Source organism: Stegodyphus dumicola, chromosome X2 (assembly GCF_044657685.1).
Source record: "Stegodyphus dumicola isolate Sdum_Otavi_A_Nest chromosome X2, ASM4465768v1".
NCBI lineage: Eukaryota > Metazoa > Arthropoda > Arachnida > Araneae > Eresidae > Stegodyphus > Stegodyphus dumicola.
In genome coordinates, this window is record NC_140781.1 from 132,654,937 (window position 1) to 132,679,046 (window position 24,110).

The following is a 24,110-nucleotide window of genomic DNA, read 5'->3' on the forward strand; positions in this document are numbered from 1 at the left end:
ATACTGGGTTTCAGAAGTTAAACATGTGACAACAAAAATGGTCACTTTGATTAACATTAAATTACATTTGAAAGTAGCAAATGTGTTTATGCATAAAAGCAAGCAATGTGTATAAAGATGAAAACAATATTTAATTTTGGTATTTTATGTGATGTCTCATTTGGATCATTAACATATTGATGTTTAAAGCTGAAAACAAACAAAACTGTAGGTATGTAACCACCATAACCTTCACTTAAATTTTGCAGTAATGCACATACTTTCACTGAGGTGATCAACATTGAATATGCTAACAATGGCTGTTTTATATTTCTTCAGACATATCTCTTTCAGAAAAATTTCAAACTGTCTGATACTGGCTGCAGGAGGTAAACAGACTGGGACAGCATGCCCGAGGTATTCCAAAGATTTTCAACAGAATTAAGATCAGGGGAATATTGCAGCCACTCCATACTAAATATGCCCTCACTCTTCGGGTACTCATTTATGATATTGACTGAATAGAAATGTGCCTTACTCATAAGGAGGAAATCTGGACCAACTGCTATAGTACAGAGGCTGACAATGGGATGTAGGACATAATTCTGATACAGTGCAGCCATTATACTACAATGATCTTTAAAGATTTTCAACTGGATGGAATATTCCACTGAAATTTCGGCACTTAGTATTATGACGACTACTTTGGCAACATTTGTCGATAAAAATCTTCACTGGTGTTTTTTGGCTTATGTTTATAAATTATTTTAAAAATAAAATACCTAATTATAAAGGAACACACACACACACACACACACAAAACAAATAAAAAAAAACCCCCTCAAAATCCCGAATATATGTATATATATATACATATATATATGTTTATTTATAATATATATATATATATATATATACATATTATAAATAAACATATATATATGTATACAGGGTTCATACAGTCCTTAATAGTCCTTAAGTCTTCAAGTTTTTTTGAATCGATATTTGGCCCTTAAAAGTCCTTAATTTCGACCAAAATTGGCAGAAGGTCCTTAATTTTGATCGTGAAATTTCTGTCTGTTTCTGTGACTGCCATTTTGAGTGTGAATTAGCAATTTGGAGGTATATTTTTGGCAATTCACTGATAAATATGGTTATTTGAATGGATTATGATTTGTTCCTATTTCTAATATAAACGGTGGGATACTTGAGTTTCTGAGCAGGAAGTGAAACAAGTATTTCGAAATTGTTTCACTTTTTCTAATAAAAAGCTCTTAAAAAACTTTTCGCTTTTGGGGATGTGATTTCTTTTATTGAAAGGATATAAATTTGGCGACTTATTAACATTTTGGCTATTTTTAAGATCAGTTTCTATAGAAAATTTTTAATTCCAAGATCTGGGAATTTTTCAGCGATTTTTTTTTTAAACATTGTAACATTAATAAATTTCATTAAAATAATGGTAATATATTGGAATTATATTAAAAAAAACATATTAATTAAAAATATCTTCTTTTTAATTTTTTCATGATAAGAGTTTTCTCATGTAATTTTCTCAGAATATGCATCAGTCTTCTCTATAAATTTAATTTTACACTTTTTCCATCTGTCTTTTTTTTTTTTTTCCAAAATATTTCTGGCTGTTTGCTGTTACAAAATTGGTAGGGGTAATTTTTCTTCGGGACATTAGACATAGCAGCTTGAACGATGCAACTTGGAAAATTTAGAAGGATTTGAAGGCAAGATTTATAGACTCACAATTCCAGAAGATTCTAGAAAAATGTGACAAAATGAAAAATGTGTCTATGGTATTATCATGTAATGGATTTATTTTACAGAAAGTTTGCAATGAATTTCTTACTTTTTGGATAACATCTGGAAGAGCAATGAAAACATAATATTTGAGTGTTTTACTTCTGATACTAGAATCTTTTTCTTAACATGTTTATCTTTCCTTTATTTTCTACTTTTCACTAGACACAAGCATGGAAAATATTAAAAATGCTTCTAATCTTATGGACAGGTATTATAGACAGGAATTTTTTGATCAATAAAGAAATTGAAAACTGGCAATTTAAAAGATTCATCTAATATGTCTTAATGCATCATACACAGGTCTGACGTTAGGCATTTTCCCACCTGGTGCAATCACGTGGAATATTAAACTTATGTCTGTAGATCCTAAATTTTGCTGACTAGTGCCTTTCTAAATTCTGCTTCCAGTGCCTGCTCTAAATTCTTAAAGTTTTGCCATTTCTAGATTTTGTTGCTCGGTGCGTCACTAAATTCCGTCACACCAGCTCTGCAACTGGCCCTTACCTTATATATTTCATATTTCTTCTGATTGTTCATATTACCAAAGAAATAAAATTAGCAGCTTTTTCTATACATTCTAAATTCATTTAGTTTTTTAGAATAACAGAAATCTTAAATGCAAAAATTCTAAAATGAAAAGGAGGCGTGTTGAAGAAACAAACCGAATACATACAGAAAAAGAAAATTATTCTTCAAATATATATATACAGGTATTATTATGTAAATTACCCAGTTGTTTATAATTTCAAGCCTTTACTATAATTTCTTGTTTCTATTTCCTCCCCAGAATGCAAATTACTTAGGCAGTTTTTTAGACTGAGGTTTTTGGTGTGTAAGACAGAAAATGTGTTTTTAATCTCCGCTTGCTTGCTGCATTAGTTCCTGCCAGCTGTCATAATTTGTAACTTTTTGTCTTTGCATTATCGCTGCAGACATTTGAATTTGTTATGACGATAGAGTAACTAAGCCAGCTTAAATTAAAATTAAATTGCATAGTCTTTGACCACTAGTTTTTTATTTGAATTTGACTGTTCTTGTTTAATTACATCACAACAAACTGCAATTGATTTGGTTAGCATAAGAACATGCCTTTTTAAATATAAGAGGCTTAAACCTTTGTCTTTGTAGTTACTTTGAGACATAACGATAACTTGCTTCATGTTGTGGAGGGTATTTGGACTACTTAACTCTTACCAGATCAAGTAAACCTTCATAGGTACATTGTGGAGAGGTTGACAGGTTAGGAGATAAAGCATGCAGAAACTAGTGAGATTGATAGATTCCATAATGGCTAAGGTTATCGAACTACCTCATTTATTTATTTATAATTAACTGCTTACCCTTAAAATTATCTCTGCATATTAAAGTGAGTTATTGCCTTTCATTAATCCTTAGCATGATACAAGATAAAACACAAAAATGTGAAAATTCATGTAAAACTAATTCTTCGTATCTAATGAGACCTAAAATATAACGATAACTTGCTAAGTAAGTTGTAGGTAAGTTGAAAAATAAGTTTCCCCTGTCGACTGTGGTCAGAGTTGTGTATGAAAGTCAAAAAATAGAATGAGACATTAAAGATATGACATACCTTTATTTTTCCACATAGGTACCAAGTACATTGAGACATTTGTCATATCGCTTGATAAGCTTCAAAAAGCCCTCCAGGAAAAAATCAGGGATTTGCATATGGAAGAAGCGTTGAACGACTTGTTTCACTTCAGTATTGCTTCCAAAGCGCCTTCCCCCGAGATTTTTCTTCAAAGCCGGAAACAGATGGAAGTCGCTTGGTGCGAGATCAGGACTGTATGGCGGGTGGTGTAGGTGCCCCCAACCAAGAGTTGCAATATGGTTTTGCGTTGCCGTCGCCGAATGTGGTCTGGCATTGTCATCCAACAGCAGAACGCCAGATGTGAGAAGGCCAGGCCGCTTTTTCTGAATCGCCTCTTTCAATTTCGACAGGGTGTCACAGTAGCGCGTAGCATTGATGGTTCCAACCTCCTAAAAGTCCAGCAACAAAACTCCTTGGGTGTCCGAGAAAATTGTGAGGAGCACTTTACCTGCAGAGGGAGCTGTCTTGAACTTCTTTCGGACAGATGATGACGGATGTTTCCACTCCATAGATGCGGCCTTCGATTCTGGCGTGAAATGGTGGACCCATGTTTCATCCCCCGTCACAATCCAAAACAGAAAGTCATTGCCATCTTCATGGTAACGCATGAGATGTTCCAGGCTGACCCCCATGCGTTGTTCCTTGTGTGTCGAGGTCAATTGTCGGGGCACCCATCGTGCTGACACTTTTCTGTATCGAAGAATGTCGTGGATGATGTTTTGAGCTCGCTCATGTGAGATTCCAAGTTCTTCCGCTACTTCATTGATGGTGATACGCAGGTTCGCTCTAATCATGTCATCCACCTTCCTGACATTTGCATCTGTAGTGGCCGTGTGCATCCGTCCAGCTCTCGGTATGTCCTCCACTTGCTGACGTCCATCACTGAATGTGGGACACCATCTCCGCACCATTTGCTTCGACATCACACCTGGCCCATAGACTTCCACGAGGGGGTTATGAATTTCTGTTCCTGATACTCCACATGCCCATTCATAGCGGATAACCGCTCTCACTTCCTCCTTTGACCACAAATTAAAAACACACCTTCTCTCCATACCTACCGGGGCTCAAATGAGAGGCTGGTCTCCGCTTTGCGCAGGCACTGCAACAGCGCCATCTGCTTGATTTGCAGCGACCTCTACCCAATGGTGTATCGGTGACTTGCGCGTTTTCCTGCTGTGTCGCCTTTCGCCCATAGCCATTCAACGCTTCTTCCATATGCAAAGTCCTGATTTTTTCCTGGAGGGCTTTTTGAAGCTTATCAAGCGATATGACAAATGTCTCAATGCACTTGGTACTTATGTGGAAAAATAAAGGTATGTCATATCTTTAATGTCTCATTCTATTTTTTGACTTTCATACACAACTCTGACCACAGTCGACAGGGGAAACTTATTTTTCAACTTACCCTCATAATACAAAACAACTTTGTGTCACCTCTGGTGTTTTAGTGTCTTATTGGAACCTTAAAGTATATTAACTGGGTTACAACCTCTGGAACTCTACATGGAGCTACAACACTAACTCCAACAGACAGAGTCCAACTAACTTTCAAAACTTGCCAACCGGGCTCACATCAGGTCTTTCAGTTTTGTTCTGATCAGGAGGTCTCTCTCTAGGCAAGGAGCAGCGGTGACAACAGCCAGTCTTTTGTTATAAATCATTCTGATTATGATTTTACTTCTTATTTTAACCTATGACGCTTGACATAAAATCTACCTACTATTTACTAAACCTCTAGATTGAGCAAGTAATGAGACATTAAAAAAAAATCAATATGAAACTAACTGTTAGTAAAACGTAAATAAAATTTCTTTTATCTTCTTTCAAATATGCTGAACTATCATAAGTGTAAAATACTTAATGCTATTTGATAAATTTCGTAAAGTATATTGTATGCTCAAACTTATTAATAATTATGTTAATTAAGTTATTTTTAATAATTCATCCTAATTACGGATCTATTTTATTTTTTGGATGGTATTACATAAGTGAAATTCAGGCATAGATAATAATTTTTAATTGAATTTATTAATTTTTTATTTGTTCATAGGTCCTTAATTTTTTTCATTAATGGTCCTTAAAAGTATTTAATTTCCCTGAGCAGAAATGTGTACAAACCCTGATATATAAATTATATACCAAATACGAATTAAAAAAATTAAATTAACTTACTTAAAATTGGTTAAAAGAAAACAAAGTTAATGGTGAGGAAATTGGCGGGAAATGGCTTTCAAAATAGTATCAAAAGGCGTTTCCGGTTTTCTCCACCTAATAAATTCAGCTAAATGGGTATCCAAATGATGGCAGCTTGTTCCACATTCCAACCTCTCTGAAGGCCCACCAACGGCCGAGCGGTAAAGTCTCTGAACACTGGTAGTTCGGTCCGAGGTTCGAATCCCGCGAACGGGCTGGCTGCATGGGTGTTTTTGTGGTTTTTCCCATGTGTAACGTGTATACGAGCCAGTTTCCCTTAGAAAGTCCTCCACGAAGGCATCCTTCCTCTTAGGCAGATAGCCCTTAGTGTGCTTTGCCATAATTAAATACACCAAACACACCAACCTCTCTGAAAAGTTCTATCGCTTCTTCTTCATGTGAAGGAAGTTGCAAAATGTTTATATCCATTGGCAAAAAAATAATCACAAAAAATTTCATGTGTTTAACCGAAACATTATGTTATCCGCATAAATGTAGCACAAAAAAAAAAAAAAAAAAAAAAAGGTGTGGTAATAGCAAGTGCTGGATAATACTCTTTATTTTAGCGCACTTGCCAGTTTTGGCGTGATATCTAGGTAGTCGTCATAGTACGTAAGTACCAAAATTTCAGCGCACGCCATGGTGCTGCATCTCTGAATGCATGATGTACCATGATATTCTGAGCCTGATCCTTGTTCTTGTTATTTCTAGACTTTTACATGCTTATCTCCTGACTCCAGGGTAGATTTTGATTTATCCATGAAGAAGATGCTGTACACTGTGCCAAATAAAGGGGGGGAACAGTTCTATATCTCCCGTTCTACTGGGCTGATTGACAAAATTCAAATTGCATTTTTCATGTCTCGAAAGCACGACTTAGGATATATGTTAGATTTATGTATGGCATTGTTCTAACATAGGTAGGCCAACCAACGGCCGAGCGGTAAAGTCGCTGAACGCTGGTAGTCCGGTCCGAGGTTCGAATCCTGCGAACGGGCTGGCTGCATGGGCGTTTTGTGGTTTTCCCCATGTGTAATGTGTATACGAGCCAGTTCCCTATAGAAAGTCCTCCACGAAGGCATCCCTCCCTTTAGGCAGATAGCCGTAGTGTGCTTTGCCATAATTAAATAAATCAAACCAAACCATATAACATAGGTATTACGACACAAAATTTGGACTTTTTCTGAAATAATATACCAATTTTTTCCATATTTCGATTTTACAACTCAAGCTGAAATATTAAATTTTGTAAAATTTGGTGCGAAATTTAGGAGAAATTCAATGTGTTCAATTGATCTTGGCACAATTTTTTTCGATTTGCGCCAAGAATATATTACTTGGCAAACTTCTCAATATATGGCAACCAATATTCCTTTCCCTGCCATTATGCTGGAGTGGAAGAAAAGGTACCTCGTTCCTATCTTTTTACATTGTGCACGAGTGGAAAAAAAGTGACATTGTTCCTACTTGCAAATAATTTCAGCAATGTGTCTAAACCACATTTGATGTTTTATCGCTTTCAACAAATATGCCAAATTTCAAAACCTGCCTCATGTATATCTTGGGAAATTTTGAATAAAAAACTGTAATTTTTTGCATGTATGCTTAGAAATAAGTCTACTTTAAGATGAGGGTAAAACTTTTATAGATTATAATTCAAAATTTGAAAAATTTATAAAAATTATTTTAAAATACAAATTTTAAAAATAAATCATAAAAAATTAGTGAATTTTATTTGGAATGAACCTGAAGTTCAAAATGTGAAAGGACAAATCAAATAAGTTTAATAAAAAAGATTAATAAATATGTACCAAACTCGATTAACATTGAGGAGCTAAAATTTTGAGAGCTAATTTTTTAAAAACTACTTGTGCGATTTTTACAAAATTTGGTAATTTGGCGTAATTAGAAAAAAAAATTGGTGTGTTATTTGTAAAAAACTTTGGTTTTGTGTCAAAATACCTGTATTAGAACAATGCTATATATAAATCTAATACATATCCTAAGTCACGCTTTTGAGACTTGAAAAACGCAAGTTGAATTTCGTCAATCAACCCAGTAGAACAAGAGATATAAACCTGTCCCTTTTTTTTAGCTCAGTGTACCTATCTGAGACAGTCCAGTTGGTGTGTTGATGCCACCAATTTAATCTTTCTTCTGTACATTGGGCTGCTAGTGGAATACAAACACTTGATAGTCAAGTATCCCGTCCCTTCATATGAAGCTTCAGTGCTGGTAGATATTGTCTTACCAAGTGACATCGCAACCATGGGCGTAACAATAGTGGAAGTCCCTTGTCGATTCTGCTTGGTTTTTAAAGCACTATACTAATCTTCAGAAGGGGGATAACCTTTGATCAACCAGGCACAGGTCTCTGGACAACTGCTTGACTTCCGGGGCGTAGCTAGAGGGGGGCAAGGAGGGCATCTGTTCCCAGGCGCAGAATCCAATAAGCGCCAAACTGATGTTATGACATTTTAGAATTAAATGTTTTCCATCCTTGGCAAGCAGTACGGGGTGCAAAATCTTCAGTTGTCCCTGGGTGCTGAAAACCCTAGCTACGACTCTGCTTGACTTGTTTGGAATTCTTTCCACATTTGAGAAATCACCAGATAATTAATAGCTAACAAAAGATCAACATTAATTGATTATCGTGCTCCAGTGTGCCTGATAGCATTCACTATCTGCTATTCAACTTTCAGCCATAGAATCATTAATATCAAAAATTATACTACGATGATATAAACATGTATCACCATTTTAAACTGAACTTCCTCAAATTTTGCAGAATGGTGTCATATCTGAAGACATCGTAATTAATGTATGTTAAGAGAGTCGACGCTGATTGGTCATCCCACTGGATGCAAACAGTAATATGCCATAGTTGCATATTACAGTTTGCATCCAGTGGGATTTTCAGCCACACAAATTTATCTATGCTTAAAGTTCTTAATATGCATTGCATGCTTAATTTTTAAAGCCAGCGTATTAACTCAAGTAATAAAAATTAAGCTTTAATAGTTTTTTAGAACTTGCATGAATGGAATTTTAAAATTAAGGTTTAATAGTTTTTCAAAACTGGCGTGGATGGAATTTTATCATACCAAAAGACAGCAGAAGCAATATGAGTAAAATGTTAGGGATATTATGGAATTGATAATGACTACTGGAAGGAAATTTTTTTAACTTCATATAAGTGATGTATGTAAGAATACTGTATAAGTGAGATGGTAGTACGATCGCAAAGAATGTAGCTTGAAGTTTATTGTATAAGTAAGACCGTGTTATACATATGACCACAAAAAATGTAGCTTGGAAATGTTAGCTGCAAATAAATTTTGTCGTCTTTGTGAAGCTTGATTCTGAAAATAAAGAAATTTGAAAATATCTTTAGCTACAATATATTTGCTTTACCAGTGCTAAGTGTTGGATATGAATACATCAAAAATGTTATTTGAAAATATATTATCTGTGTTTTTAACTGTGTCTGTTTCAATAGGCCCACTAACTATAACCATGAAACACTGATAATTTGCCCTCCCCCTCTCTGTAACTAAATGGATTGATGGTGTGGAGTATTCATGGTTGTCCCCACTTTTATATAGCATCTATATAAACGATTTACCAAACAAAAAGGCTCCTCTATAGTTCTTGGAAACTTTCTCATAATTAATTATCCAAACTTTTTTGTTTTAAATTTCTGTATTGATAAATAAAATATTTGTTTGTTAGCTTACTGTTTATATTTTATTATAGATTGGCATGAAGAAGAATGTTTAGTTAAAAATCCTTTTTATTACGAATTACCTTTGGATTGTTGGCCATGTGAAGATGTTAGAACTTTAGTGGATTTAACTGGCTTCAACAACTACAGTAATGATTATGTGTACAATGAGCAGCCTTTCATTGTCAAAGTAAGTTATAGTTCATGCAGACTTTTAAGGTTACACTCATATATAGCAAAAGTAGGGTATCAACAAGTATTTCTTCTTATAGGATAGTTTAAATATTCCTGTATCATTTAATGACTTGCTAATGCTATACGAGGAACATAACATTGTGCTTGATAGTGGCACAGCAAAATTCTTATGTAGTGAATCAGACTTCTGTTCACCTAGAGATGTCTTTACTAAAAAGGCTCCAGCCAAAAATGCATTTCAAGTGATGTGGTAAGATTTTATTGTTTTAAATTGTATATCATCTTAATACACAATATGTGTGTATGTATGTGTTATTTATAAAATCTTTTTGCAATGTAAAATTGTATGGGTTTGCTTTATATTTTTTTACCATCCCAATTTAGTTTTATTTTAAAATATATCATTAGATAACTGAAATATAGAATATATTTAAAATTTATTTCTCAGTTGATAAATTTTTCTTTGTATCTTTCTTTATAAACTAGTTATTGAATGCTTCTTAGTTGTAATAATCTTTTTAAATGGTCATAAAATATAACTTAACTTTACCTAACATTCAAGTAACATATCTAACCTCACATTTTTAAAAACTAATGGTCTGAGATTAAAAGTATGATATTAGATCACTTTGTTATTACATTAGAGCTGTTGTCTTTTTTATTACTAGCATCAGTATGGTGTTTAATATCGTAATTTCATATATGATGACGTTTTCCTCCAATACAAACATATGAAAAGGATATTAAAGAAATATATATATGTGATATTTCAGCAGTCGTGATGAAGCTTGGCATCCAAGTTCAGGCATTGCTTTTGCAGAGCGGTAAGGTGAAATCCAAATGATGATACAAGATGATTTAGCTTTTAATTACACATCTTTATTCCATAGCTTTAATTTAATTTTCACTGTAGATCATGCTTTACTTCATATGAAATTCTCCAAATCACATATTCAATAGTAGTTTAAGTACGACTGAATTTAGACTTTATGCGTCATTACTATTTCTAACAAAGGAAAGATAGATTAAGCAGCAGTGAGATGTATAGCACAGAAGGAGAGGCAAGCTTCTGTCTGCAAAATGGCGCGCATTCATTATTTATAGTAGCGGTTACATAACAGGCATGAATATTCTGGAAAGTACTGGTCTAGGAGGAAGATCCTAAATTGCAGAAAGTTAATTAAAGGTTGCTTGTGCGCATAGAGCAAAGCCATCGTATTTTTTATATTTTACATCTTCCCTTCCCCTCCCCCCAAAAAAAACAAGAGGCCGGTGAGCAAAGCATTAGTAGATTAGTGAAGCAAGAAGTATGAGGAAAGACAAGAAGAAACATCCAGGACATAGCTTACAGGCTTTAAATATGTCCTGTTATAAACCATGATCTTTTCTCATATAAGTATAAAGGTTTTGAATTATAAAATTTTACAATGATTTATAAATAAAAATATAACTAAATTTTGTATGGAAGAATAATATTAAATAAATTACAAGCATAAAAGTCCTCAATTCTTCTTAAAATGTCCATTGAAAATGAAATTTTGGTTTTAAAATCCTTTCATAAAAATAATTGAAGTCAAATGAAAGTCTCTTGACGCAAGTAAGTCCAGCTTATTTTCATCTTGTGGACTAATAAGTTCACAAATATTATGCACTTTTTCCAATAATTATGGTTTCAATAATAATTTTTGAGTAGAAGATATTTAAAATTTTCTTTTCATATAAAACTTAGAAGATATACAATTTATAAATAATGTATTATGTGCATTAATTCTTCTCATCGTAGGTAATAAACAATACATTGACATATTTTAAAATAGTTTAAAAATTCAATACAAAAAATTACGATACAATTCAATATAAATAATGGTATGATACAATAAGACATTAACACTTTGAATCAAAAGTTTTGGCATGTCCTTTCCAACAGATCAGCATGACTAGCTTGCTGATGGTTGGGGGGTGCTGGGTACAAAATATAAAAAAAACCTCCTTTCCCTAATAAAAGGTAACTGGTTTTTGAGCATCGTACATTGTATCAAAGAGTTTTTATAAAAATACAAAATCCTACAAAATTGAAATTTAAGACAAATAACTTGTATGATCAAGTTAAAAACTTTGTGAGAAATTTGGAAACTAGAAATGAATATTACTCTACAACAAGAAGAAAGAATTATTTTTTTTTGAAATAATCTAAAATTATGGGGAAAATATGTGTTTGTGTGTTGTGCGTGTGTGGTAGCACTTTTGTGCTAAACTATGGTCAGAGGATCGTGGCTAGTATGAAAAGTGTATAAAACCCAAGCCAGTTTCATGACCATAGCTGAGTCTCCTAACAATATTAAAATAAAAAGATAAAAATTTTGAGGGGATGTTAGGAGTATAAGTTTGTTTACCTAGGAGGACATTGGGCGTGTGCTATTATCACTTCTTACTTCCTCTCTAAAGAGAGGATGCAAGAAGTAATACACATAGTGTGATATGTCGTGTCAAAAACTGTTTAGCATACACATTCATGTTTATTGAAAATCTGGAATGAGGGCCAGATTTTCAACCATGCAATGCACAAAGTGGATTAGTACAATGCAAAAGGGGTTAGAGTTTTCCCTCAAGGGGCCCCCAAATTTTGAACGGAAAAACTCTAGGGAAGAAGGAAAGGCAGGATAGGAAAGGAGCCAGACTGGGAAAAGGTCAAGATCGGGAAATCGGGAAAATTATTTGTCATAGTTAGGGTTTAAGTCTAAATCAGGTATTAAAAGGTCATAACCAGGAAAATTTTTAATAGAGAATTTTGAAAAATTAAAATTAATTAATTTTGGACAGAGATAGGAATTCTACTATTTCTAACAGTTAATTTAAATTTGCTTTCTGGATTAAAAGGTCTTAGTCTAGTTGAATGAACAATTTCTGATTTCTTTTTAGTTAGAGGATTAGGTTTATCAATTTCATAAGTAACTTCAGAATATTGTTTTAGAATTTTATAAGGTCCCGAAAATGGAGGAGAAAGTTTAGGTGTATTAGGATACTGAAATTCTTCATACATTACTAAATCACCTATATTAAAATTACTAGATTTAAAATGAGAATCATATCTTTCTTTATTAACATTATGATAATCATCAGATCTTTTTTGAGCTATTTTTCTAGCTTCTTTTATTGGTGGATATAATTCTTGATATCCACCATTATTACCATTTTATGAAGTAAGGAATCATAAGCTAATTTTCCATGCATCAAGTATGATGGTGGGAATTTTGTTACAGAATGAGGGGTGTTATTATATTCTTCAGTTACTTGAGGTAATAATTTTGTCCATGCAATATTACCTTGATAAGAATTTAGCTTACATTTTAATCTAGTTATAATTGTTTGATTAACACATTCAATTTTACTGTTAGTTTGGGGTCTATTTGCAGCAGTTAATAATAGTTTTACATTATGATTCCTTAAAAAGTGATTTTGAAGATGTGAAAGCAGCATTTCTATCACTTAAAATTTTCTTCGGTACCTGAATTTGAAATAATTGCCTTAAGCAATTTATGTAAGTATCAGCAATAGTTACACTTTTAGAAGCAAAAGTCCAAATATATCTGGTTGCATGATCAGTAATTATGTGAATATACTTTTTAGTAGAATTATAATAATTTAAACCACGAACAGTATCAATGGACAATATTTCAAAAGGTTCACTAACTGAGGGTAAGTTTTGCATTAAACCAAATTTCTTTCGTTTACTTTTCTTATTAAACTGACATACTTTACAATACTTGCAATAATTTCTAACATCTTGAACAATTCCTGGCCAATAATACTGAGGAGATAATAAATTTAGCATTGAGAGGACACACCAATATGACCAAATTGTAGATGTGCTTTTTCAAGTAACTTAGTATGGAGAGACATGGGAATTACAATTTTATACAGTCCTTGTTTTTTGATAGGTAGCACATTATTCACTTTCTTATATTTAGGATTACAAACATTGTCTAAATTTTGATATTCTTTTATTTCTTCCAATGATAATAAATTAACTTGTAATCTTAAATGCTGACAAAGAAGGATTTCCAGGTAGCATGTCAGCTTTAACTTTTTATACTTTATATCAAAATCATACATAGATAATTTTAAAGACCATCTAAATAAACGACCTGTAGGGTGTTTTATATTTTTAAGCCATACTAAAGCAGCATGGTCAGTATGTACATGTAAATTATAATTACCATGTAAATAATAATAAAATTTATCAATTGCATCAATAATAGATAATCTTTCTAGCTCCGTAATTGCATAATTTTGTTCATAAGATCTTAATTTTCTAGAATGAAAAGCAATTGGATGTAAACTACCATCAGGATATTCTTATTTTAAAATAGCACCAACAGCTTCTTTAGAGGCATCAACAAATACATGACAAGGATATTTAGGATTAAACAAAGTTAAAATAGGTCTAAAAACTAATGCATCTTTTAATTTTTGAAAAGCTATTTGACATTCCTTAGTCCATTTATAGGGGGGATATCTTTCTTAAGTAAGTTAAGGAGCTCTAATTTTAGCATAATTTTGAATAAATTTATGATATACATACTTCCTAAAAATCTTTGCAACTCTGACATTTTTAGGGGGTTGCAATTTCTTAATAACCTCTATACAGTCAAAAGTCGTTAATTCGGACACCCATAATCCGGAATGATCTATAATCCGGACCTCAAAGCTAAAAATGTTCTGCGCATGCGCCGCGTTGGCACATGCGCACAGGTGTTTTACGCGTGCGCGTAAGACCTTGACTACTGCGCATATGCGTGTGCGCAACTACAGAATATGTTTTCGCCTGCGCGTTTAATGTATAACGGACGGTGTAAGCTAAAATTATCTAATAATCTATTTCAGTTAATGTTAATGATTGCATTGTTCCTTAATCTTCGAATTGGATCCCGCTTATTATTTTTTGCAGGCTGTAAGAGCAATTTTATAAAAGTAAACTTGAACTTTCGATTATGTCAAATAGAATTTCTGATGCTGGAACTTCCAAAGGATCTACAAAACAAAAGTATGTTTCGATGTCCAACAAACAAAATGTGGAATTGCTGCAAAAAATGGATAAAGACATGAAGAATGTGACAGAGAGGTTAGTGAAAACGAAAAAATTTCGATTGACAAGTTAGTCGGTATTCTCGGCACAGCAATTAACGGGACTTGAACAGCGGAATTTTGTAACTGAACAAGAAATTATGTCTTTTTATAGAATTAAAGAGAAAGTATTATCACATAAAACGAAGCAACTTAAACAACTTACATTGAGAGAAATGTTTAATAAAGTAAACAAATAAATATTAAGTTTTTTTTTTTTTTTTTTTTTTTGGTAAATTTTGATACCCTTTAGATCATAATTGTTCTTTATTTCATAAATTACGGTTTCATATTTTTAATTTTAGAATTTCTGCATGCCATCTTATGAGATTTAAACTGATGATCTATAATCCGGAATCGCCGAAGTCCCGACGAGTCTGGATTAACGACTTTTGACTGTATTTGTATTACTGGGCTGGTATTTACCTGCTTGAATTTCATAGCCTAAGAAATTTATTTTTTCTTTAGCGAAATTACATTTAGATTGTTTTAATTTTATATTTTCTTTTTCACATATATTAAATATTATTTTAAGATGGTTTAAATGTTCGTCAAAATTTGGAGAAAATACTATAATATTATCAAAATAATTTAAAGCAAATTGAATCTAATATTTGTTTAAAATTTGTCTAAGAGCTGTTTGAAAAACAGCTGGGAATTCTTCCAACCAAAAGGTAGTCTAGTAAACTCATAAAGTCCAAAATTTGTAGTAAATGCTAATTTTTCAGTATCTTTTTCATTTGATTTTATATGTCAATAGCTTGATGCTAAATCTAATGTAGAGAAAATTTTTGCATTTGTTAAATGATCTAATACAGCATCAATTCTAGTAATAGGCTCAGAATCAGTTTTTGTAATTTGATTAAGCTTTCTGTAATCAATACACAATCTAGTTTTTGCTTGTTCATCACGCTTATAAGCGAAAGCTACAGGAGCAGCATAAGGACTTTAAGAAGGTTTAATGATTCCGGCATTTAACAACTCATCTATTTGTTTTTTAATTTCACTTTTATCTTTAGGAGATGCTCTATATGGTCTATAGGCTACTGGTAATTCAGAAGTTAATACAACTCGTGGGGGGGGGGTCAATCTTTATACAACCAACATCATATTTACTTTTAGCAAATATATGATTATAACTATTCAACAATTTTTGTAATTTACTATCAGAATTTTCACTGTGTTCAAAATAATTGCCAGAATTTTTAGTACCAATATCACTTTTACATACAAAATGTTCACTATTTTCAAAATATTTACCAGGTTGTTTAATATTGATATCATTTTTATGTACAAAATTATTTTGAAAAAACTTATCTAATTTAACATTTTTACTTACCTGTTTCCCAAACTGATAAACTTGATAATTAAGAAAAATCAATTGTAATTTGAACAATGAAACACAAGGTGAAGATAGTAATAAATAATTCAAATTAGAATTTACCACATAAAATATTATATCATTAGTGACCTATTTTACATGATATTTTAATTTACCTATTTTAATAATTTTTTTCTACATGAATCTGACTAGATAGCAAAAATAATTTGCTATTCGATTTCTTGAAAATTTTCATCAGTACTCTTAAAAATATTAAATGGAATAAGTAAATTATGTTGTCCAATTCAGACTTTAAAATAAGATAATTTTTTCTCTTCAATTTTGGGCACAGTGTTATAATAATTTAAAGCCGGATTTTGTTGATAACTAAGTGGCCTGTACGGATATTGAAAAGGCCGAGAAGGCACTTGGTGATAACTAAAAGGCCTGTATGCATATTGAAAAAGCTGGGGCCTCACACTTCTAAAATTTTGATACTGATTTGGTTGCACTGGCATGGGATAATACTTGAGTATAGTTTGCCTTGGAACAACAAATTTGTCATCACTACTTTAATTTTCTAATCCATCCAGTGGCGCTGAAACAGGGAATAGTTTACGAGCAGTTTCAAGCCAATCCTTTGGTGAATTTTTCTGGATAGTTAATAGCATCCTCTGTGATTCCGGGAGACCCTGATTGAGGGCCTCAACTATTGTGGCATCATCTAACTTCAAACTGGATGCAAATCTTAATTTGTTGTGAAAATAGAAGTCAATATTACTAAATCTATTAATAGGTGATAGACGAAAAATCGTTAAAGGTCACCGTCTCTGCACTGGAAAAGTATGTCTGGAAATTGTCTTTCATTACTTCCCAAACTTTTCTCTAAACAGTCTCTCAAGTAGTATGCCAGGGCTTCTCCTCTTAAGCATTCCTCAAAGATGAAGATTTTATCTTTATCCTGAATATTTTTAGAAGTACACTTTTGCTCAAACAGTAGAATGTATTTATCAATAAGAAAATTACATTTTGATCCATCAAAAGTAGGAAAATGAAATTTTGCACCGTCGACATTGGCTATTGATTCTGTGTTTGTTGCCATTATTGTTTTGGATCTTGTGTTCATAATTTTTGAAGCACAAATAATCTGAAGCACCAATCACTTTACGCATAATGAATAATCACAGCACACTTGAAAAACACTTATTTTTGTAGCCGAGGAAAAGCAAAAGTACAAGCAGCAGATAATCAACGCACTGTCCTTGACCTAATGGCGATGAAAGTGAACAGCGCATTAAATTAATCCACAGAGAGCTTTTCCCACACAGAATGACATCCTGTTTGACTAAACAAATATCTGTGATATTTCGGCAGCCATGATGAAGCTTGGTATCAAAGTTCAGGCAGTGCTTTTGCAGACTGGTAAAGCGAAATCCAAATGATGAGACAAGATGATTTAGCTTTTAATCACATATCTTTATTCAATTTTCACCGTAGATCATGCTTTACTTCATATGAAATTCTCCAAATCACACATTCAATAGTAGTTTAAACTAAGTATGATTGACTTTATGTGTCATTGTTATTTCTAACAAATGAAAGATAGATTAAGCAGCAGCTGTATAGCACAGGAGGAGAGGCGAGCTTCTCTGCAAAATAGCGCGCATTCTTTATTTATAGTAGAGGTTACGTAATAGGCAGGAATATTCTGGAAAGTACTGGATTAGAGGGAAGATCCTAAGTTGCAGAAAGTTAATTAAAGGTTGCTTGTGCGCATAGAGCAAAGCCATCATATTTTTTATATTTTACATATATACACTGACTACCAATAAGTATTCGGACACCTATGCAAATGACGATATCTGCGGTCCTGAGGTACGTCACAGACTCCACCGGTATATATCGTGTAGGAAACAGGATCGGCTTTAGTCGCATGCAAGATGCCTCGCAGTTCGGAGCTCTCTGGTTTCGAGAAAGGTATAATTATCGGGTATCACAAATGTGGCGATCCTTAAGGGACATATCTAGCGATCTGAAGTACCCAAAATCGACAGTGGCCGGTGTGATTAAGAAGTGGAAGGTGAGCGGTGATTGTCGGAATGTGCCCCGAGTCGGCAGACCAACGAAACTGGGAGATAGAGACCGACGAGTGCTGTCCAGAGAAATTCGGAAGAACCGCACCCAACCGATGGCCCTCATCCGCGAGGAGTTTCAACAGGCATCCGGGAGTATTGTTTCAATGAATACCATCCGTAAGGAAGCACATCTGCTTGGTTTTCATGGTTGTGCTGCTGCCCATGAGCCTTTGATCACAAAGTCTAACCGCGCTGCTCGGTTAATGTGGTGCAAAGCACATCAAAATTGGACCGTAGATCAGTGGAAACGGGTTCTTTGGAGTGATGAATCAAGGTTCACCATTTATCGTTCGGATGGCAGGGTCTGGGTCTGGCGTCTACCTGGAGAACGTCTCCTGCCAGAATGCATTGTGCCAACAGTCAAGTTCGGTGGAGGTGGAATTATGGTCTGGGGGTGTTTCTCCTGGTATGGGCTGTGACCCTTTGTCCCCATTCATGGTAAGCTCAACTCCGATGCCTACTGCACTATTTTGGATGACAATGGGCTTCCTACATTGTGGCAGTTTTACAGGTTGGACCCCTGTTACTTTCAGGACGACAATGCCAGTTGCCATGTTTCGACGTTAACCAAGGCTTGGTATGGTGCCAATGGAGTTCATCGAATGGACTGGCCTGCCCAGAGTCCAGACCTGAACCCTATCGAGAACCTCTGGGACGAGTTGCATCGCCGAATTCAGGGGTGCACTACCCGTGCAAAATCGGTGAAGGAACTTCTATGTCTTCTCCAGGCCGAGTGGAAGAATATACCACTAGCTGTCATACAAAGATTTGTGGGAAGTATGCCCCGGAGGGTCGACGCTGTAATTACCTCTCGTGGAGGCTCTACCAACTATTGATTTTGAATAAAGTTAGTGTTTCTTTTCTAGCACAGGTGTCCAAATACTTATTGGTAGTCAGTGTATATATATGTGTGTGGTAGGGGAATTGAAGATGCTTTGCTAGGGTTCAATAAACAATTCGAATGTTTTTCACACCACAGACGACATTTAACGAAAATAACAGAAAAGGTACATTAAATCGAGTTATAGTGCTGTTTGATTCAAAACGGATTCTGCATTATCACTTTACATATTTTTTAACATAGCAGCTTGGTGCCTACTCGCACTAGCTGTCGTATATGCAGTCAAGTTACCACCTCCTCGTGGAAACATACAGCTCATTATTTAACATCTTCGTGTGTAGACCTACGTCATACCGTATTCTCGTGGAGACATCTTACCACCTTCGCGTGGGTTAGAAGACTGACTGTCTGTATGTCATACTCCTCTTTCAGCTCGCTCTCGCTGTTGGCGCATAGGTGAGGCCCTCTGGTGGCTGTGTTGCACTTACAGATACCACAGCTCATCCGTCCTGACTCTGTTTTCGCCCTCTAAAACACGGATCAGCGACACTGGAACATCAAGATAGCACCTGAAAATAAATTAAAAAAAAAAAAAAAAGTGCAGAAGAACCACACATAGTCCTATATAGGAAAATTCCAAGGCTTCATGAGATCAGCTACTGTAGTGGTACGTCCAGGACCTTAATGGTGTCCCACCTTTTTCTACCTGGTACTGATCTTTGCCTTTCCTCACTGTTACATGATATGGACCGAAGAACTTTGGCCTTAACTTTAGACCACCTCCATACTGCGTTCTTTGTATGGCAACTAGGTCATTCTCATTGTGTATACCTGTGCCTCTTTTCTCTTCTTGTTGTATGTTTTTCTATTCTCTTCCTGAATTTTTAGAATGTTTTTCCTTACTTCCTCTCTCATATCTTCTTGATCTTTCATCATAATATTTCTTTCTTCTTCTTCGAGAATTTCCATAATCTTTTTAAGTTCTCCCGATTTCTCATTTTAACACCAGTGAGAAGCTCAAATGGAGAACTCTTTGTGCTTCTGCTCTTAGTGCTGTTCAAGATTCGTTGTACATCTCCAACATATTTGTATCACTTGGTTGGATCATCTATGGATAATTTGGATGGGACTGGAATCAGAGTGAGCTGAATTCTTTCCACTTGTCCATTTCCTCTAGGAACGCCTGTAGTTGTAAATATGTGCTGGATCTTCTCTTGATTACAGTAATTTTCAAAGTCTTTAGAGGTGAACGCAGTACCTTCATCACTTATTATTCTCAAAGGATTACCGAAAGTTGATCAATCCAGTTTCAGCTTCTGCAATGCATCTTGAGCTGATGTAGACATTACTGAATAGAGCCACACGAACTTTGTGAATGCATCAACCACGCTTAAGATATGATTGTAGTTCTTATTTGTCGAAGGTAATGGTCCTATAAAATTGGTATGAAAAGTGCTCAAAGGAATACTATCTTTTGGTATGGGATTCAGCAACCCTTCGCCCTTACCTCGTTTTCTGTCACACAAAATACATTCTACACAATTTGAGATAACATGTTCAATTTGTTTTCTAAGGTTAGGAATATAAAAGTCGATTTTCAGCAGATCTTCCGTTTTAGACACTGCAAAGTGTCCCTTGTTGTTGATACTATGTATGATTTCTAGCTCTAATGCTTCGGGTACCACAAGTAGCCCGCAATCACTGTCGAACTTGTATAGTATACCATTCTTCACTAGGAAACCTTTCTATAGTCCTTGCTCAACTAAGGATTTTAGCAACTAGAGACACTCATCACTTCTTTGCGCAGCTGCAATTTTGGCTGTAACTCCTCCCTGAGAATGGGAAAACATTTTCATGGGTGAGGGGCTGAGGTTTTAAACGTCTTTCCAGTGTGTTTAGAGAATACATTATCTTTTATATATTTAATTAAAAGTGTACCGTTATTGCACATAGTAGATCTTTAATTAAATGTTTATATGATAACCCATACTCATATTAAAATGAATAAATGTATGGGGATTCATTAATTTTATTTAACAGTTAATTTATTTTGAAGCAACCTTTTCTATTGCTTTTGTTTTCAACCCACACTTTCTTGCCAGAATGAGATTTCGGTTTTGCATGTTATGCGAAGTAGGGTAGAATTGTTTTATTTAAGCTGGTGTCCAAGTTACTTCAGACAGAGCATGTTCTGCCTTTCAACCGCGTTGTTTCTTTGCTATATTATTTGGCCGTGCATATTAGCTGCTGCTTAGTCTACGTCAGTGGTAGGACTAAGATACAACCACTCGTTAAAATATCTCTGAGCAGCTTCGTCTGATTATTTGACTTGGACTTAGTTTTAATTTTACATTTCTGTTTTGTGTTACAGCCAATATTATTGGCTGTGTTTTGTTAAGCATCAGAAGTGCCAAATCAAAAATTTTCTTGAGTTGAATAAAAGGGTCTTTTCACCCTTTGCACGACTTGTCATTGCCACAGTTGGACTTAGCAAATAGTCACTTCATAATTTAAGTAAAGGTAGAGGCAACAAAAGTACTTTTAATTTAGCTGGAATATTACCTATAAGTTTAAGAAGCAAAAATTGTAACTATACTATGTTTCAAACAAGAATCCTCAATCATTCTTCGATACATTTGGATAGCTATTCTTAAGAATAAAATGAGCTGGTCACATACTTCAGGTGCTAAAATTGTGTAGTTTATTGTAATTCCAAACGAATTCAACTAGAAGGGCTAAGTGAGGAGAGCAGAAATAGGAAAGAGAAAAAAAGGCTGAAGCAGGTTGCAATTCAAGTACCATCTAATAAAATGGGCTGGCTCTCAATGAAAGCTGCTGTAAAATTAATACAAACTAAGGTAGATTTAAGCATGTGATTTTACTTTTCATAGTTCAGGTTGACATATTATTGATGATTTAACATTTTTTTCGTGGCTTTAATTAAATATCAAGTCTGAAATTAACATACTGTAGTAATTAATTATAAAGATATTGGGATTTTATAGGTTTATTGTTTTTCTCAAAATTGTTTTATTACAGTGCGAAATAGTTATTTTTTGTTCCTATATGTTATCTTTGTTATGTTATATTTTTATTTGTTTTAGTTTAATATTTGTTAGAGCAATTTTTTTAAAAAAATTTATAGAGTGTGTTTTGTTTTATTTTATGCTTCATTTTATACAGGAAAATTAATCGCGTTGCTGCAGCTCGTGTAGTTAGAAAAATCTTTCCTCGTCCGTACTTCATTCCAAATAGTAGCGAAGTGGCCTTAGAACGTTACTTGTATCTTAGTGGAGCAGAAGCGCCTCAATTCTTCTTGGTATTATTTAAATGTTTTTTAATAATTGCTCAAAATTTAATGTGTAAGGCTCCAGAATTCGCCAAATAGCTTATAATTTTTGCTTTTTTTTTTCTTTGTCATGCTGTCCTTTGTTAAAATTGTTTGTATCATTATATTATGCAACACTACATTGTATTCGATGTAGTGTTGTAGGATAACATGCAGGTTTTCCATAACATTATACCCATATATATATATATATATATATGTATATGCAACATAAAAAATATGAAAGCAAACTTCTAAATTTAATTCACTATAACCTTTTTTATTTCATTTGATAACTTCATTTATCTGTCCTAAAAATAGCGCTGTAAGTCTTAAACTGCATCATTCAAATTAATTGTGCGATCTTTTGTAACCTTTAATTGCAGATGCCTCTTAACCATTCACCAAATTGTAAACCAAAACTAAAAAACAAACTTTTGACTCCCTTCCTTCTTTCTATGAACTGATGCGTCACTTTTGCTTGTGCTTTCCTCTTGGCTAGACAGCTTTCTGCAATCGTGCGTGCTGCTACATTCGCTTCTATGGCAATAATATAAAAATTTTAAATGTTCTTTAATAGGCACGAGTAGAGTGAATTCTGGCCGCAAAATGAAAATTTAAATAAAAAAGGAATTTAATCCGGCTTGACTGCTTCTTCTTCAAAAATGGATGGACGCTCTAAGCATCAAGTGTCTACGCAATCAGCATTTCTGTGCATAGTGCTTCCAAAATTTGTGCTTCCATTACAATAATATGGCGCAGCCAATGCGTCACTTTTGCTTGTGCTTTCCTCTTGGTCATATGCCTTTCTGCAATCGTGTGTGCTGCTACATTTGCTTCTATAGCAATAATATAAAAATTTTTAATGTTCTTTAATAGGCATGAGTAGAGTGCAAAGTGAATTGTGGCCACAAAATGAGAATTTAAATGAAAAAGGAATTTAATCCGGCTCGACTGCTTCTTCTTCAAAAATGGATGAACGCTCTAAGCATCAAGTGTCTGCGCAATCAGCATTTCTGCTCATAGTGCTTCCAAAATTTGTGCTTCCATTACATTTATATAATGCTAACTTTGCTTATTTTAGAACCATTTAATTTATGGGGAGGAACTTTAGAGGGAAAATGTCTTGGTGCATTCACTGGTTTATACATGATGCAAATTAAAAAAAAAAAATATTATTATTACCAGTTAGCAGTGTAGAGGTACTTTGCAACTCAAATTTAATGTGAAAAAGTAATGGCTTCCATTACTAATTGTTACCAGTATTTTAAAATAGAATTGTGGTTATCTAACTAAAAATTAACAAAACTCTTCATAAAAGATAAAATAAATAAGTATTAGAATTAAATAAGAGCAGTCATTACAGATGGTGCTTTAATATTTAGAAATGCAGAATATATAAACTTAAATGATATGTTAAAAGTAAACTGCTCAGTTGTGAAAATAAAGGAAACATACTAAAATAATAGAGTAATAGTGAACTTCTCAATATAATGGCAACCAATATTCCTTTCCCTTCCATTATGCTGGAGTGGAAGAAAAGGCACCTCGTTCCTACCTTTTTACATTGTGCATGAGTGGAAAATAGTCACATTGTTTCTACTTTCAAATAATTTTAGCGTAGTGTCTAAACCACATTTGATGTTTTATCACTTTCAACAAATATGCCAAATTTCAAAACTGCCAATATATAAATTCATGTATATCTTGGGAAATTTTTGAATAAAAAACTGTAATTTTTTGCAGGTGTGCTTAGAAATACATCTACTTTAAGATGATGGTAAAAATTTTATAGTTTATAATTCAAAATTTTTTTGAAAAAAATGTAAAAATTATTTAA

The 24,110-nt window shown here is 33.8% G+C and overlaps 1 protein-coding gene across 1 annotated transcript in view; it reads left to right on the plus strand.

Annotated features, from left to right (window-relative positions):
- The window catches only part of LOC118195836 (uncharacterized), a 66,530-nt gene that overhangs the window by 19,390 nt on the left and 23,030 nt on the right, over positions 1–24,110 (plus strand). The window contains exons 2-4 of the mRNA XM_035367169.2: positions 9,359–9,516; positions 9,599–9,771; positions 22,126–22,261. Coding sequence (XP_035223060.1) covers positions 9,359–9,516; positions 9,599–9,771; positions 22,126–22,261 — 467 coding nt within the window. The remainder of the gene's footprint in view (positions 1–9,358; positions 9,517–9,598; positions 9,772–22,125; positions 22,262–24,110) is intronic.